Source organism: Oncorhynchus kisutch, linkage group LG25 (assembly GCF_002021735.2).
Source record: "Oncorhynchus kisutch isolate 150728-3 linkage group LG25, Okis_V2, whole genome shotgun sequence".
Classification (NCBI taxonomy): domain Eukaryota; kingdom Metazoa; phylum Chordata; class Actinopteri; order Salmoniformes; family Salmonidae; genus Oncorhynchus; species Oncorhynchus kisutch.
The window spans coordinates 34,826,683-34,840,534 of record NC_034198.2 but is presented as its reverse complement, the minus strand read 5'-3'; the positions used below and the strand labels follow the sequence as shown (position 1 = coordinate 34,840,534).

The following is a 13,852-nucleotide window of genomic DNA, read 5'->3' as shown; positions in this document are numbered from 1 at the left end:
GACTCCCTTATTATACATACTGCGTTACAACTTCTAAACGGTGCTAGTAGAAATCGTAGGCTCTCGATGTTAGCAATAATGACTCTCCAATGTCAAACCATTGATGTTAGGCTAATGCATGTTTTCATGTTAATTTGGATGGAGGATTTATGGCAATCAGTCTAATTTGAGTTTTTGAGTTCGTAACGCAGCTGCATGAACTTCTAATGCGGCTGCGTGGGCTTTATCGGATTATAGTCTGTGTGGTTTAGTTGCATCCAATGGCAGTGTCCGTGATAAAGTAACGCAACAGGTCGCTTGTGGATTTGACAGCTCTAATGCAGTTCCGACACTGCCAAAACAACGCTATGTGGATGTCAATCTGATTGAATCTAGCCCTAACTCGAGCTGCGCTGCAGGTATCAGGAGTGTGAATACTGATAGGTCAATTGGTCATGGTCCTTTCTTTTTTCTGAAGTTGATGGAGCCAAAAGTGCGCAAGATGGCAGAAATTGTTGAAAAAGCATCAAGTACCTACTGGCCAGCACTGAAGAGTATCTACAGGGATGTCAATGAAGGTTAAACAATGTTTTCACTAACTCAGATTTCCCTGTTTGAACACAAATGGTCGTGGACCTGCATGCATTATATGTTATGCCACCCTCCATTGTAGGTCGGACGGAAGCACGGGATATTGTTCTTTATCTGAAGCCACTGCAGAAGATACTTGATGAGATTGAACAGTTGGAGTACTCACAGGTGAAAACAGCTTCATGTGTCCATCCTATTAATTCAGATAATTATCTTTAAACCTTCACTTTACACCTTTTCCCTCTGTCCTATTTGCAGCTGCCAACCTACGTGGGAGCTGTGATGCACACAGTGTGTCTAACCTGGGCTAACTCTGAGCACTACAGCCACCCTGCTAGGATCATTGTCATCCTCCAAGAAATCTGCAACCTCTTCATTGATATGGTAATTGTCAGTGATGTTTTTTCAAAGTGCCTGTCTTTTCAATGTCTTTTTAATAACTCCAATCAGAATATACTTACCCCCTAGCCCCCTTCCCTAGACACTTCTCAGACCTAGCCCCTACTACAAAAACACATTTCACCTAGTAAAGAAACTGCTACATACATTCATATTTTGGAGACCGTCCTCCTGTGTGCTGCAGACAAGGAACTTCCTGGGTCCAGAGGAGGTGATGAAGGGCCTTATGGGGGAGATCGACGAGATTCTGGGAAACATCAGGATGAGCATTGTCACCTTGGTGACCCTCAGAGAGACTTATAATCAGTGCAAAGTCGACATGGACAAATACTTCAAAGTCAGTATACATTTTTACACTCTCACCTATTTTACAACACTCAAGGCAACATTTCATCAAACCTTCAAGTGTTACAACTCTATGACTAAAGTCAATTATCTCTGTACATTTATGTCTAGAATGGAAACTCAAAGAACTGGGATTTCCCTTCACACCTGGTGTTTACCAGGCTGGATGCCTTCCTGCAGCGTCTACAGACCATAGAGGTACACACACACACACACACACACACACACACACACACACACACACACTGGGCTAACCTGCGTCTGGTAGGAGGTGTATGCGGTGTCAGTGGAGCTGCTAAAGCTGGAGAAGGTGGACATCCAGGGGGTCCGAGGCAGCACCCTGGGAAACATGGTCTTCAGCATCTACGAGGAGTTCCTTGATCTCATCAAAATATTTGCAGAGTGCAAATACGACGCCATCGACACAGGCAACAAGGTAACCAACCTTGGCTCTGGACAAAACTAGTGCGCTACTAGGGAATGAGGTGTAATGTCAGACGCAGAGCCAGCTGTGTTGTTCGGAGTAGTGCACTACTAGGGAGTAAGGTGTAATGTCAGGCGCAGAGCCAGCTGTGTTGTTCAGAGTAGTGCACTACTAGGGAGTAAGGTGTAATGTCAGACGCAGAGCCAGCTGTGTTGTTCAGAGTAGTGCACTACTAGGGAGTAAGGTGTAATGTCAGGCGCAGAGCCAGCTGTGTTGTTCAGAGTAGTGCACTACTAGGGAGTAAGGTGTAATGTCAGACGCAGAGCCAGCTGTGTTGTTCAGAGTAGTGCACTACTAGGGAGTAAGGTATCATGTCAGACGCAGAGCCAGCTGTGATGTTCAGAGTAGTGCACTACTAGGGAATCAGAGTTGCTCCTCTTTCCCTCTCCCTCAGAGCTTTGATGAGAACTTCAGGAAGTTCCAGGACCAGATCTTGGACTTTGAGAGACGGTTAGGCACCATCCTGTGCCAGGCTTTTGATGACTGTGCCTCCACAGAGTCTGCTGTCAAGGTCAGTCTAATGTAAGGTGTTCTGAAACCTAAAGTATGTACAGTAGTGAAAGTCACTCTTCAAAACCTCCTTCCATTTCCTCCTGCATGTAGATGTTGGACATGTTTGGCTTCATCCTGGAGCGCCCTCACATCCAGAACCAGATCTGTTCTAAGTACAAGGAGCTGGTGGAAATGTTCAGCTCAGAGCTGGACCACACCAAGCTGGTGTACGATGCCCAGATGGCAGCCGTGGAGACATGTAAAGGCGTCCCGCCCATTGCCAAAAACATGCCCCATGTTGCCGGGCAACTCAATTGGGCCAGGGAGGTACAAGACCGCATCCAGATCCCCATGAAGAACTTCAAGGCTATCCACCACCCGTACGTGCTGTAGTATGGTCCGCCACTTATACTCTAGTATACACTACTGTCAGTGTCCTGGTTAACTATGCACAAAGCATCTGAGACTCCTCACCTTTTAACTTTTTTTCTATGAATACGCATGTTGAAATGAAATGCATTAAAATGGCCTTGCAGACAGTTGCTGTCAGTGTGTATTGGAGGCTAACAGTCCTGTGTGTTGTGTTGTATCCAGGTGTATGGACACGGATGAGGCCAGGCTGGTGTTCCAGAAGTATGAAGAGATGATGGGGCTGCTGCACCAGTACTGTGTGAGCGTGTACACAGAGTGGACATCCCGGGTCGGCACTGACTGCCAGTTCAACCTGGAGCAGCCTCTGCTTCTACGCAACACCAAGAACAACGTCCTCAGTGTCAACTTCAACAAGCAGGTCTGGCTGGAAAACGCCCTCTAAACACACGCACACACACACACACACACACACACACACACACACACACACACACACACACACACACACACACACACACACACACACACACACACACACACACACACACACACACACACACACACACACACACACACACACACACACACACTCTCTCCAAACACACACTCTGTCTTGACACTTTCTGTAGACTAACCAGACTATGCTAGAGTTAGCCATATCTCTGTGTGTCTGGTCTGTGAGGTGTGAAAGGAATAACATGTTTATCTCGCTGCAGCTGGTGGCCGTTCTGAGGGAGGTGAAGTATCTGACCATCCAGGGCCAGCAGGATGTGCCTCCCAGCGCTGCTGAAGTCTTTTCCCAGAGTGAGACCTTCAGGAAATACGTGGGCAACCTGGACCTCATCGTCTCCTGGTACAACCAGGTACAGGACAGGACACTGGAAGGGAGGGCATAGACAGATGGATGAATATATGTATGTTTGGTTAACATACAAGGAGTGGAGTTTTAATTCTAAAACTGCAACTGAAAGACACAAACTCAATGTAAAAACCTTCTGAGGTGGTATCTGTCATCCACAGATCCTAGCCACCGTCCTGCCAGTGGAGTTTCCACTGCTTGAGGAGGAGCTGAAGGGCATCGATGAGAAACTGGCCCTGGCTGAGAGCACTCTGAGCTGGCATGGGGAAGGTACTGGACTGAAGGCTGATGAACACAACATTACTAGTCATATTCATAACATATGGTCATAATGGTCACTTATGTGTGTGCCAGGTGTGTGGGAGTACATCCAGCAGATGAGAGACAACTTGCATGACTTTGAGAGCAGAATCAACCAGGCTAAGACCAATGTGGAGGCCATGCACATAATCATGGAGGTTAGGACCGTCTATCTGATACACCCCTGCTTTCCCCTCTGTACTGTACCACTGGAGGGAAGATGTGATAGTTGTATTGTGATGTGAATGACAGGAGTGGTCTGTGAGCCCCATGTTTGAGAGGAAGGACAATAAGGACTCTCTGCTGGACCTGGATGGAAGACAAGCAGCCCTTAACAAGAAGTACGCTGCCATCAAAGAGTCTGGCGAGAAACTCCACCAACTGACACAGGTAAAGAAACAACTACTACATACAGTATGTAACAAACAGTGAATAAGTATACTATGGGAGAGTGTTCAGTACACTGAGTGTACAAAACATTAAGAACACCTTCTATTGAGTTGCACCAGCCCTTTTGCCCTCAGAACAGCCTCAGTTCATCGGGGCATGGGCTCTACAAGGTGTCGAAAGCATTCCACAGGGATGCTGGCCCATGTTGACTCCAATGCTTCCCACAGTTGTGTCAAGTTGACTGGATGTTCTTTGGGTGGTGGACCATTCTTGATACACACAAGAGAGTGTATCAGCATAGTTGTAGTTCTTGACACAAACCGGTGTGCCTGGCACCTACTACCACATCTCGTTCAAAGGCACTTAAATATTTTGTCTTGCACATTCACCCTCTGAATGGCACATATGCACAATCCATGTCTCAAGTTTCTCAAGGCTTAAAATTGTTCTTTAAATTGTTTCCTTCCCTTCATCTACACTGATTGAAGTGGATTTAACAGGTGACATCAATAAGGAATCATAGTTTTCACCTGGTCAGTCTATGTCATGGAAAGAGCCGGTGTTCTTAATGTTTTGTAAAGTCAATGTTTGATAAGTGTGCCATGCTGAAGAGTCTGTGTATCTGGTGTCTGTAGGAGAATAAGAAGCTGTTTGGAGCAGATGAGAGCACTTACTCGTGGATGGCCTACGTCGACTACATTGATGACAAAGTCCTGGACGGGTTCTACAAAGTCGTCAATGTGTCTCTCAAGTTCCTTGCTAGTAACATGCTCGCCAAGGTATAATTCATCTCGGAGACAAACCCTCACAGGTATCAGTCGTGTTAAATCCCTTTATGTGCTACTAACTGGCGTGTTGTGTTGACTTGCAGTCGAGTATAAACCCACTGTTTGAGGTGCGTTTTGAATTGGAGGATGGAGACACATCGTTCTACCCGTCTTTGGTCTATGGCATATCTGATGGCTTTTACGACCTGGTCGAGAGTCTCATCCATGATGTGTACCAAGTTGCTGAACTAGTTCCTCGGATATCAATGACCAACAAAACATGCTACGATGTGAGTACAACCCTTTGTGTGTGTGTGAGATTGAATGTTACCTATGTGTGTGTCCCATTTTGAACCATCATACCCTGCGTAAACTATGGTGTGTGTCTTTGTATGTTTCTCCCATGTGTCCCTCAAGGTGGAGTTGGATGAGATGTCAGAGCTGTCAGACATGCGTGAGAATGTGTTGAACCAGGTGGTTGGGGCCATGAAAGAGGCCCAGGAGTACCGGGACGTGCTCTATAAATACGCCTACCTGTGGCAGGATGACAGGGATGACTTCATGGAGCAGTTCCTCCTCTACGGCAAAGTTCTTTCCCCCGAGGAGATTGAGGCGCACGGAGAGGATAGCGTGCCCAAAAACCCCCCCACACTGAAAGATTTCAAGGAAGAGGTACAGAAAGAATCCCAAATGACACCCTATTCCCGTAGGACTCCGGTCAAAAGTAATGCACTCTTTAGGGAAGAGTGTACCGTTTAGGATGCACCCCCTAAAACACAGTAGGGACTCTTAGCAATTTAGGTAGGACATAGGACATTGGTGGCACCTTAATTGGGGAGAACGGGCTTGTAGTAATAGCCGGATCGGAATGATATCAATACATCAAACACATGGTTTCCATGTGTATGATGCCATTCTATTTACTCTGTTCTGGACATTATTATGAGCCGTCCTCCCCTCAGCAGCTTCCACTGATGTAGGAGTGTTAGGTTCTCCTGGGTTGGTCCCAATGAGTGCTGTGTGTGTTCCCCTACAGATCGATACGTATGAGAAACTGTACAAGGAGGTGAGCAACTTGGAGAACTCCCAGGTGCTGCAGCACTGGCTCCAGATTGACATCCGTCCCTTCAAACATGCCCTGCTCAACACCATCAAACGTTGGAGCCTCATGTTCAAACAGTTCCTCATAGACCGAGTCACCAACAGGTACAGACCAACAGTGACAGGACAATAGTACTGCTGGGTGTTGCGTTAAAGACCTGCAGAATGGGATTCATTGGTAGGATGAAGACTTTCTTCAACTGTTAATTGTCTGCTGCTGCTGTGTGGGTGTGTGTGTGAGCGCATCTTTGTCTGCGTGTGTTTGTGTGTGTGTGTTATCCTAGCCTGAGGGACCTGGACGGCTTCATCAAGGAGGTGAAGGATGGGCTGACCAAGACCGTGGAGGAAGGGGATTACCAGGGCCTGGTGGGGGTCATGGGTCACCTGATGAGGATGAAAGACAGACAGGCAGCCACAGACACCATGTTCTCCCCTCTCAAGGAAACCATCCAGTTCCTCAAAGACTTTGGAGAGGAGCTGCCTGACGAGGTCCATGCTCAGCTACAGGTAGGCGACACACAGATCTGACTCCAGGTAAAAGTGGCACCTTACTACAGATCTAAGATCACTAGAGATATTGTTTTATAGCAGCTCTTTAAGCAAGGGCAGAACCTCTTTACTGCATGGGTTTCCCTTGCTCAATAACAAAACAAGAAGCTGAGCTTTATTTAGCCTTTAAACATGAAACGATGTGTCTTGGTTTAGGATCTTCCAGAGCACTGGAATAATGTGAAAAAGACGTCCCTCCAAGTCAAACAGAACTTGGCTCCATTGCAAGCACATGAAGTCAACATCGTCCGAAGGAAATGCCAGCAATTTGAGGTAATTTTAACACATCCGTATATGTAGCTACATCTATATAAATCACATAGAGACGACGGACGAAGAGAGAGTTACTGTATCGGCATGGTGTGAAGCTGTGTGCCCTGTGTGTCCACAGATCAAACAGTATGAGTTTAGAGAGAAGTTCAGACAGCAGCCCTTCTTCCAATTCTCTTTTGAAAACCCACACGAGGCTCTCGATGATGTGAGTAGTTCAACAAATTTTGTGGATCTAATTTAAGCTCTGTTTTGAGTATAAACCCTAAACCTTCCAATCCGGTGGGTAACCACAGATTCAGATGGATATCATGGGCTTGGAGGAAGAGATGGAGGGCCTGTCAGACTCGGCCGGTCTGTTTGAGGTGAATGTTCCCGACTACAAACAGCTCAAAACCTGCCGCAAGGAGATCATCCTGCTCAAAGAACTCTGGGACATGATCCTGCTGGTAAGACCACAGCTCACAGGCATACTGGTGTTTAAAAAAAGGCATAAACCTAATGGGGGAAAAATCTGGATGCATGCAATAGTGTCACTCTGGTTAATAGATGTTTTTTTATTCATCTTGTTTGTATTCTCTACTCTGATCTTATGCTGACCTGAGTCAATGGTTAGATAATCACTGACTGATTCAATAGATTGACGGACAGTGAGTGACTGTGTGCTTGTTGTGGCTGCAGGTGAGCGGGAACATGGATGACTGGAAGACCACCCTGTGGAAGGACATCAACGTAGATGAGATGGATATGGACACCAAGAAGTACGCCAAGGACATTAAGGGGCTGGACAAGGAGATGAGAGCCTGGGATGCCTTTACCGGATTGGACAGCATGGTGAAGAACATGATGACGTCACTGCGCGCCGTGGGAGAACTGCAGAATCCGGCCATCAGGGACCGCCACTGGCTGCAGCTCATGATGGCCACCAAGGTACAAGTCAGCTTCAGTCAAAGGCACCAATGGCCGTGTCCCAAATGGCACCCTTTCCCCTTTATAGGACTATAAAGGAAGTAGGATGCCATTAGGGATGCATCCAATGACATTGGAAAATGCTTCTCTCCATTTCCTTATTACATTCAGGACTGATGATGTGTCATAAAGAGCTGATATAGCTATCATATAGCTAAGAGCTAGGTTATAAAGCTTTTACTGAACCTGTAATCCATGTCCACCCCCAGGTGAAGTTTGATATGTCTGAGAAGACCACCTTTGAGGACCTGCTGAAGCTCAACCTGCACCAGTTTGAGGACGAGGTGCGCAGCATCGTGGACAAGGCCGTCAAGGAGTCTGGCATGGAGAAGGTGAGGACACATATAGAAACTATAGTGGTTAGGCTAGTGATTATAGGTTAGTGATTATAGTGAACAGGCCTTTTAGTCTCTCTCAACCTACTAACCCCTGCCATGTGGTCTCCTTTCTTCCCCTCAGACTCTGGCCGAGCTGGACAGCACGTGGAGCTCCATGGTGTTTGAACACGAGCCTCATGGCCGGACAGGCACCATGCTGCTCAAACCCAACGAGGAGCTGGTGGAGACTCTGGAGGACAACCAGGTACACGACACACAACACACAACCACATCAAACAGGATTAGATAGGCAGTCATCACACCCATTTCATGCAGTGCCAGTAGTACACTATAGAGTGTCATTTGCGATCTGTCCATTGAGTTCCATTCACTGGAACCTCCATCATTTGGCTCCCTGTGCAGATGTACTCCCTGATGACTATGGAGATGTATGACATCAGTGACTAACCCCTGTTCTTCTTCTTTGGTGACCTCAGGTACAGCTGCAGACTCTGATGACCTCCAAGTACATCGCTCACTTCCTGGAGGAGGTGTCTGGCTGGCAGCATAGGCTGTCCACTGCAGACTCCGTCATCTCCATCTGGTTCACTGTGCAGCGCACCTGGACCCATCTGGAGAGCATCTTCATTGGCTCTGAGGACATCCGCTGCCAACTGCCCGAAGACTCCAAACGATTTGATGGCATCGACATGGACTTCAAGGAAATCATGGCTGAGGCAACGAAGGTTACCAACGTGGTGGAGTCCACCAATAAGAAAGGGCTTCTGGAGAAACTGGAGGGTTTGGAGACAGGGTAAAACAATGGCTTAGAACAAATATTATTATATAAGATTTCAATGTTGCCCTGGTTTGACCATGCCAATCAATGACTATAATGGTTATCTCCATGTGTGTTGCCCCTCAGACTGGCTATGTGTGAGAAGGCTCTGGCTGAGTACCTGGAGACCAAGCGTCTGGCCTTCCCCAGGTTCTACTTCGTCTCCTCTGCTGACCTGCTGGACATCCTGTCCAATGGAAATGACCCTGTGGAGGTATGCTTCCAGGCAGCCAGTACATCTACAGAACACAGCAACAGACCACATATTATCCTATATCTCCAGTGTGTGACTGCCTGTATTCTCATCTGCAGGTCAGCAAGCATTTGTCCAAGCTGTTTGACAGCCTGTCCAACCTCAAGTTCCAGCTGGACGAGAGTGGCAAGCCCATCAAGGTGGCCCTGGGAATGTGGAGTGAAGAGATTGAGTATGTCACCTTTGACAAGGACTGTGACTGCTCAGGACAGGTGTGGAAACAGTCATATACTACTGTATAACTACGTGTGTAAATCTTACATTACGGCTCTGTATACTACAGTCAATGCTATGCAGTATTTTTAGATGTTCCTTCTGTGTTTGTGTGCAGGTGGAGATGTGGCTGAACCGTGTGCTGGAGAGGATGTGTGCCACTCTGAGAGTGGAGTTTGGAGAGGCGGTCCAGGCCTACGAGGAGAAACCCAGAGAACAGTGGCTGTTTGACTACCCAGCCCAGGTATGTACTCTCACCTATCTCTTGGTTAAACATGATTTTAGAAATGTTCGCGAATGTATGAAAATACAGAAATATCTCATTTACATAATTATTCATGCCCCTGAGTCAATACTTTGTAGAAATACCTTTGGCAGTGATTACATCTGTGGGTTTTTCTGGGTAAGTCTCTTAAGAGCTTTCCACACCTGGATTGTGCAATATTTGTCCATTATTCTTTTCTAAATTCTTCAAGGTCTGTCAAATTGGTTGTTGATCATTGCTAGACAACCATTTTCAAGTCTTGCCATAGATTTTCAAGTAGATTTAAGTCGAAACTGTAACTCCGCCACTCAGGAACATTCACTGTCTCCTTGCAACTCCAGTATAGCAACTCCAGTATAGATTTGCCCTTGTGATTTATGTTATTGTCCCGCTGAAAGGTGAATTCATCTTCCAGTGTCCAGTTGAAAGCAGACTGAACCAGGTTTTCCTCTAGGATTTTGCCTGTGCTTACCTCCTTTACATCATTAATTTTTTTATCCTGAAAAACGACCCAGTCCTTAATGAGTAGAAGCATACCCATAACATTAAGAAGCCACCACTACGCTTGAAAATATGGAGAGTGGCCTCTCTTAAATATGGCGTTTGCCTCTCTTGCGGCGTTGCTTCCTCTTTCGAGTCCCGGGGATTAGGGCCTGGTCCAGAGTAAGCAGAACATCCAGAGCTGCCGACACGTTGAAGTAGAATTTGTCATCCAAATCAAGTTTTGTGATCGCTGTTTTCGGTCATAGGAAATGATGGAGAAGACATGTACAACAACATTTAAGATCAGTGTAAAAAAAACACACAAATTAGGAGCCCATGAAATGGCTGCTATCCACTGCAGCACCATCTTGATTTGTGTGCAGATAACTCGAATCATCACAATTTTTTTTGTTGCGAGTACGTATCTCAACATGTGTTGTGTTGTGTTCCAGATTGCCCTGGCCACCACTCAAATCTGGTGGACCACGGAGGTGGGCATAGCATTCGCCAGGCTGGAGGAGGGCTATGAGAACGCCCTCAAGGACTACTTCAAGAAACAGGTGACCCAGCTGAACACTCTGATCACGCTGCTGATAGGAGAGCTGTCCAGAGGAGACCGTCAGAAGATCATGACCATCTGTACTATCGACGTCCATGCTCGAGACGTAGTCTCTAAACTCATCAGCACCAAGGTAAGCCTAACCCTCTCTCTGTCGGGAACCACTGAACTAACAAGCAAAACAAAACTGGTCTAGGGTTAGAGTTATTTTTTAAATGATTCATTTCGATATCTCAAATGTGTGATTCTCCAGAATCTCAGAAGCTCGAAGAACCAATCGCACACGTATGTCAGAGACAGACAGGTCAAGTAGCGAACAAGGTGAGCCCCTCCCCTCATCGTAAGGAGTCACTCGCCCGCCCTCTGGTCTTCTCACCTCTCTTCCTCACGAAGAGTACTACTCTAAGTGCTCCTTAGCACGACTTGATCTATTTTCATGTTAAACTGTTCACAGGTGTGACATGAGGTTACAATGCCGAGCACATGTTTTCAGCTTTCGTCTTCTGTGTTGGCTGACTTTGCCGAAAGGAACGTTTTCACTTCAGGCAAGAATTTGCTTTTATGCTTTTTCTTACCATTGTCTCCTTTGGTAGCTAGCGTCACATGGCTTGGCTAGCTTAGCTGCAAGGCTTAGCTAACCTGGCTAGCTCGCCACAAGGCTTGCTATGCTACCGACTAGTTTTCTACCTGGAAGGGTAAAATTAATAGCTTTCTCTCTCACTAAGCTCAACCCACTACCGTGCCGCAGTGACTAGATCGACGTCCTAGCTTCACTGCTTATTGGTAGAGAGCCATGCTTTTGTTCGTCGCAAGACCAACAAAGCGTTAGCTTCCTTTGGCTAAAATTTTGCTAACTAGCTAGGCTACTTACCCACGAGGTGAACGCTAGCTATGTTTCACTTTGTTCTCGGATTAGGTGTTTTCTGGAGCCATGGAGCCTGCTAACTCGACCCAAGGAGTACCGAGCAAGGCCCCTGCCCGAGCAGGGTCAACCATATCAGGCAAAGACACGCACACATTGGATTTTGTCCAAGACGCATGTCTACGTATCATGGGAAAAGCTTGAATAACCAAATTCAACCCAGCTAACTTCCCGAAACATATGCAGTTATGTTTTTCTATAGAGGTTGCTTTTCAAACTTTAAATACCATAACATGGTTACACACAATGGAAAGTGCTCTAATTCACTGGTGTTAACAAACAATCAAACCTGGAATCACAACCATCGGAAATCCATTACCACGATGTTTTACGATTCATACATCCAGTCTCTCTCTCTCATAGCCTAGTTCAATCCAAACAAATGCCACAAATCTTATGATGCCTTCCCAACGTATCAGCTGATAGTTTTTAGCATCTTTCCTGACTATCCTGGCGACTCTCAAATTACTGTCAAAAATGTATTTTGTAATTTATATCAACTTCTGAAAAGTTACTCGAAACACTAATGCACACATTAACAGACAAACAATGTTCTCCGTTACCCCCATTCACAACGTAATTTCCGTGGCGACCAATAGTGCTTCGCTAGTGACGTCATCATCAAGCTCTCAACCTTGGCTCAATCCGTAACGACTAGCAATGAATTGTAAATATTTTTGTTCGATAAACCAAACCTAATTTATCACATCTGTTCAAATCCTGAATTATAATTTACCACCCCAACCAATATCTCTAAATTCGCTAATTTTATAACATTTCGATGGGCATAAATCGTAATTGTCTCTTCGTTATTATTTTAGAATTCATTTTGATCTAAGTAACTGTCTCGTCTTTGACTTAGTATTTTAATTACGACTCTATTCCCAATACGTTATTCACTTGTTTTAAATCTCTCGATGTTTCATGTAACTCATTCAGTCTATCTTCAAATTGTCGTCCCAAAATATTTTATACACTGCCATACACTCAAACCACTGTGATTGACGTGCACTGTCCCTTTAAGATAAGACATTTTATTTTTTTCCCCGCAATGAAAACGGAAAACAGATCATGTTTAGAATACGTTACTTTTTGTTCGAATTCCCTGGCGTTGCCTAACCAAAAATCAATACCTAGGAAAACAATCACAACTTTTCACGATTAAACTATTCTTACCTATTTTATAGTCCAAAGCGTTGCACCATATAGCTCATTGAGTGCCTAGCACTTCCGTTGCAAGCTGTAGCATCTTTCCAGACTATCTTTACGATACTTCTCCTTTTTTAAAGAAATGTATTTGGAACTTTTGGCCGCTTTTGAAAAGTAACTCTAAGCTATAATGCACGCATTTTCCCTCTAAATGCCACAACCCCTTTTCTCTGTTTAATTTGAGGAACGATGTTGTTCAACGTGAAACGACACCACACATCTGCCTGCCTCTGTAAAATATATGTTCCCTATTCAGATTGCGTTCAGTTTTAAATTTTAATCATCAAAGTAAAACCAACCCAGCTTCTCAACTTACTATACCCTAACATCTGAACGTACCATTTTATGTGCTAAATTTATCATATGTCAGTCGATTCATAAATAGCTATAATGTCCGGATAGCACGAAATTGTATCGTATCTCTCCGTTATTCCCTACATTTAACTTTAGGTGACTTTTTCTCCTATGATACATTTATTTTCAATACGACTCCCCTCTCAATACATTATTATTATAATTGTCCGTAGTCGCAAAACTTCGACACCGGGAATTCCCAGAAAATCGTCCTAATTTAAAACCCTTCCTGGCTATATTCGTAATATCAGCTCCCATTCAGGTTCTTTGTCTGAGTCAGATTTTGGACGCCTCCCTTCCATTCTCTTTGTTCTCCTATTACGGTAATCTCCCGCTAGTTTCCGACACTTCTTTTGAGGAATTTCTAAACAATCCTTACCGTTACTTAGCTATGGTATTTAATCACTTATCTATGCCTTTCTATATTTAATTTTAAATTCTATGTGCGTGTACTTCTATAAATTTGCAATTTGTTCCTTTTCTGTCTGACTATGTGTGTGTCTCTTTGATGGAAATCTTATCAATAGCTTTGACTTTTGAATCAGATATTAGGTCTTACCTTACAACTATAA

The 13,852-nt window shown here is 45.1% G+C and overlaps 1 protein-coding gene across 1 annotated transcript in view; it reads left to right on the top strand.

Moving 5' to 3' along the window:
• Nucleotides 1-13,852, top strand: part of LOC109889439 (dynein heavy chain 17, axonemal) — an 80,397-nt gene that overhangs the window by 6,149 nt on the left and 60,396 nt on the right. Inside the window, exons 4-32 of the mRNA XM_031804569.1 lie at nt 458-557; nt 653-738; nt 829-954; nt 1,154-1,306; nt 1,426-1,512; nt 1,583-1,750; nt 2,193-2,309; nt 2,402-2,670; nt 2,885-3,080; nt 3,379-3,525; nt 3,683-3,791; nt 3,876-3,979; nt 4,074-4,211; nt 4,847-4,990; nt 5,083-5,268; nt 5,396-5,650; nt 6,015-6,184; nt 6,364-6,586; nt 6,785-6,901; nt 7,020-7,106; nt 7,195-7,347; nt 7,580-7,834; nt 8,083-8,199; nt 8,327-8,449; nt 8,682-8,998; nt 9,110-9,236; nt 9,335-9,487; nt 9,607-9,732; nt 10,689-10,928. Coding sequence (XP_031660429.1) covers nt 458-557; nt 653-738; nt 829-954; nt 1,154-1,306; nt 1,426-1,512; nt 1,583-1,750; nt 2,193-2,309; nt 2,402-2,670; nt 2,885-3,080; nt 3,379-3,525; nt 3,683-3,791; nt 3,876-3,979; nt 4,074-4,211; nt 4,847-4,990; nt 5,083-5,268; nt 5,396-5,650; nt 6,015-6,184; nt 6,364-6,586; nt 6,785-6,901; nt 7,020-7,106; nt 7,195-7,347; nt 7,580-7,834; nt 8,083-8,199; nt 8,327-8,449; nt 8,682-8,998; nt 9,110-9,236; nt 9,335-9,487; nt 9,607-9,732; nt 10,689-10,928 — 4,593 coding nt within the window. The remainder of the gene's footprint in view (nt 1-457; nt 558-652; nt 739-828; nt 955-1,153; nt 1,307-1,425; nt 1,513-1,582; nt 1,751-2,192; nt 2,310-2,401; nt 2,671-2,884; nt 3,081-3,378; nt 3,526-3,682; nt 3,792-3,875; nt 3,980-4,073; nt 4,212-4,846; nt 4,991-5,082; nt 5,269-5,395; nt 5,651-6,014; nt 6,185-6,363; nt 6,587-6,784; nt 6,902-7,019; nt 7,107-7,194; nt 7,348-7,579; nt 7,835-8,082; nt 8,200-8,326; nt 8,450-8,681; nt 8,999-9,109; nt 9,237-9,334; nt 9,488-9,606; nt 9,733-10,688; nt 10,929-13,852) is intronic.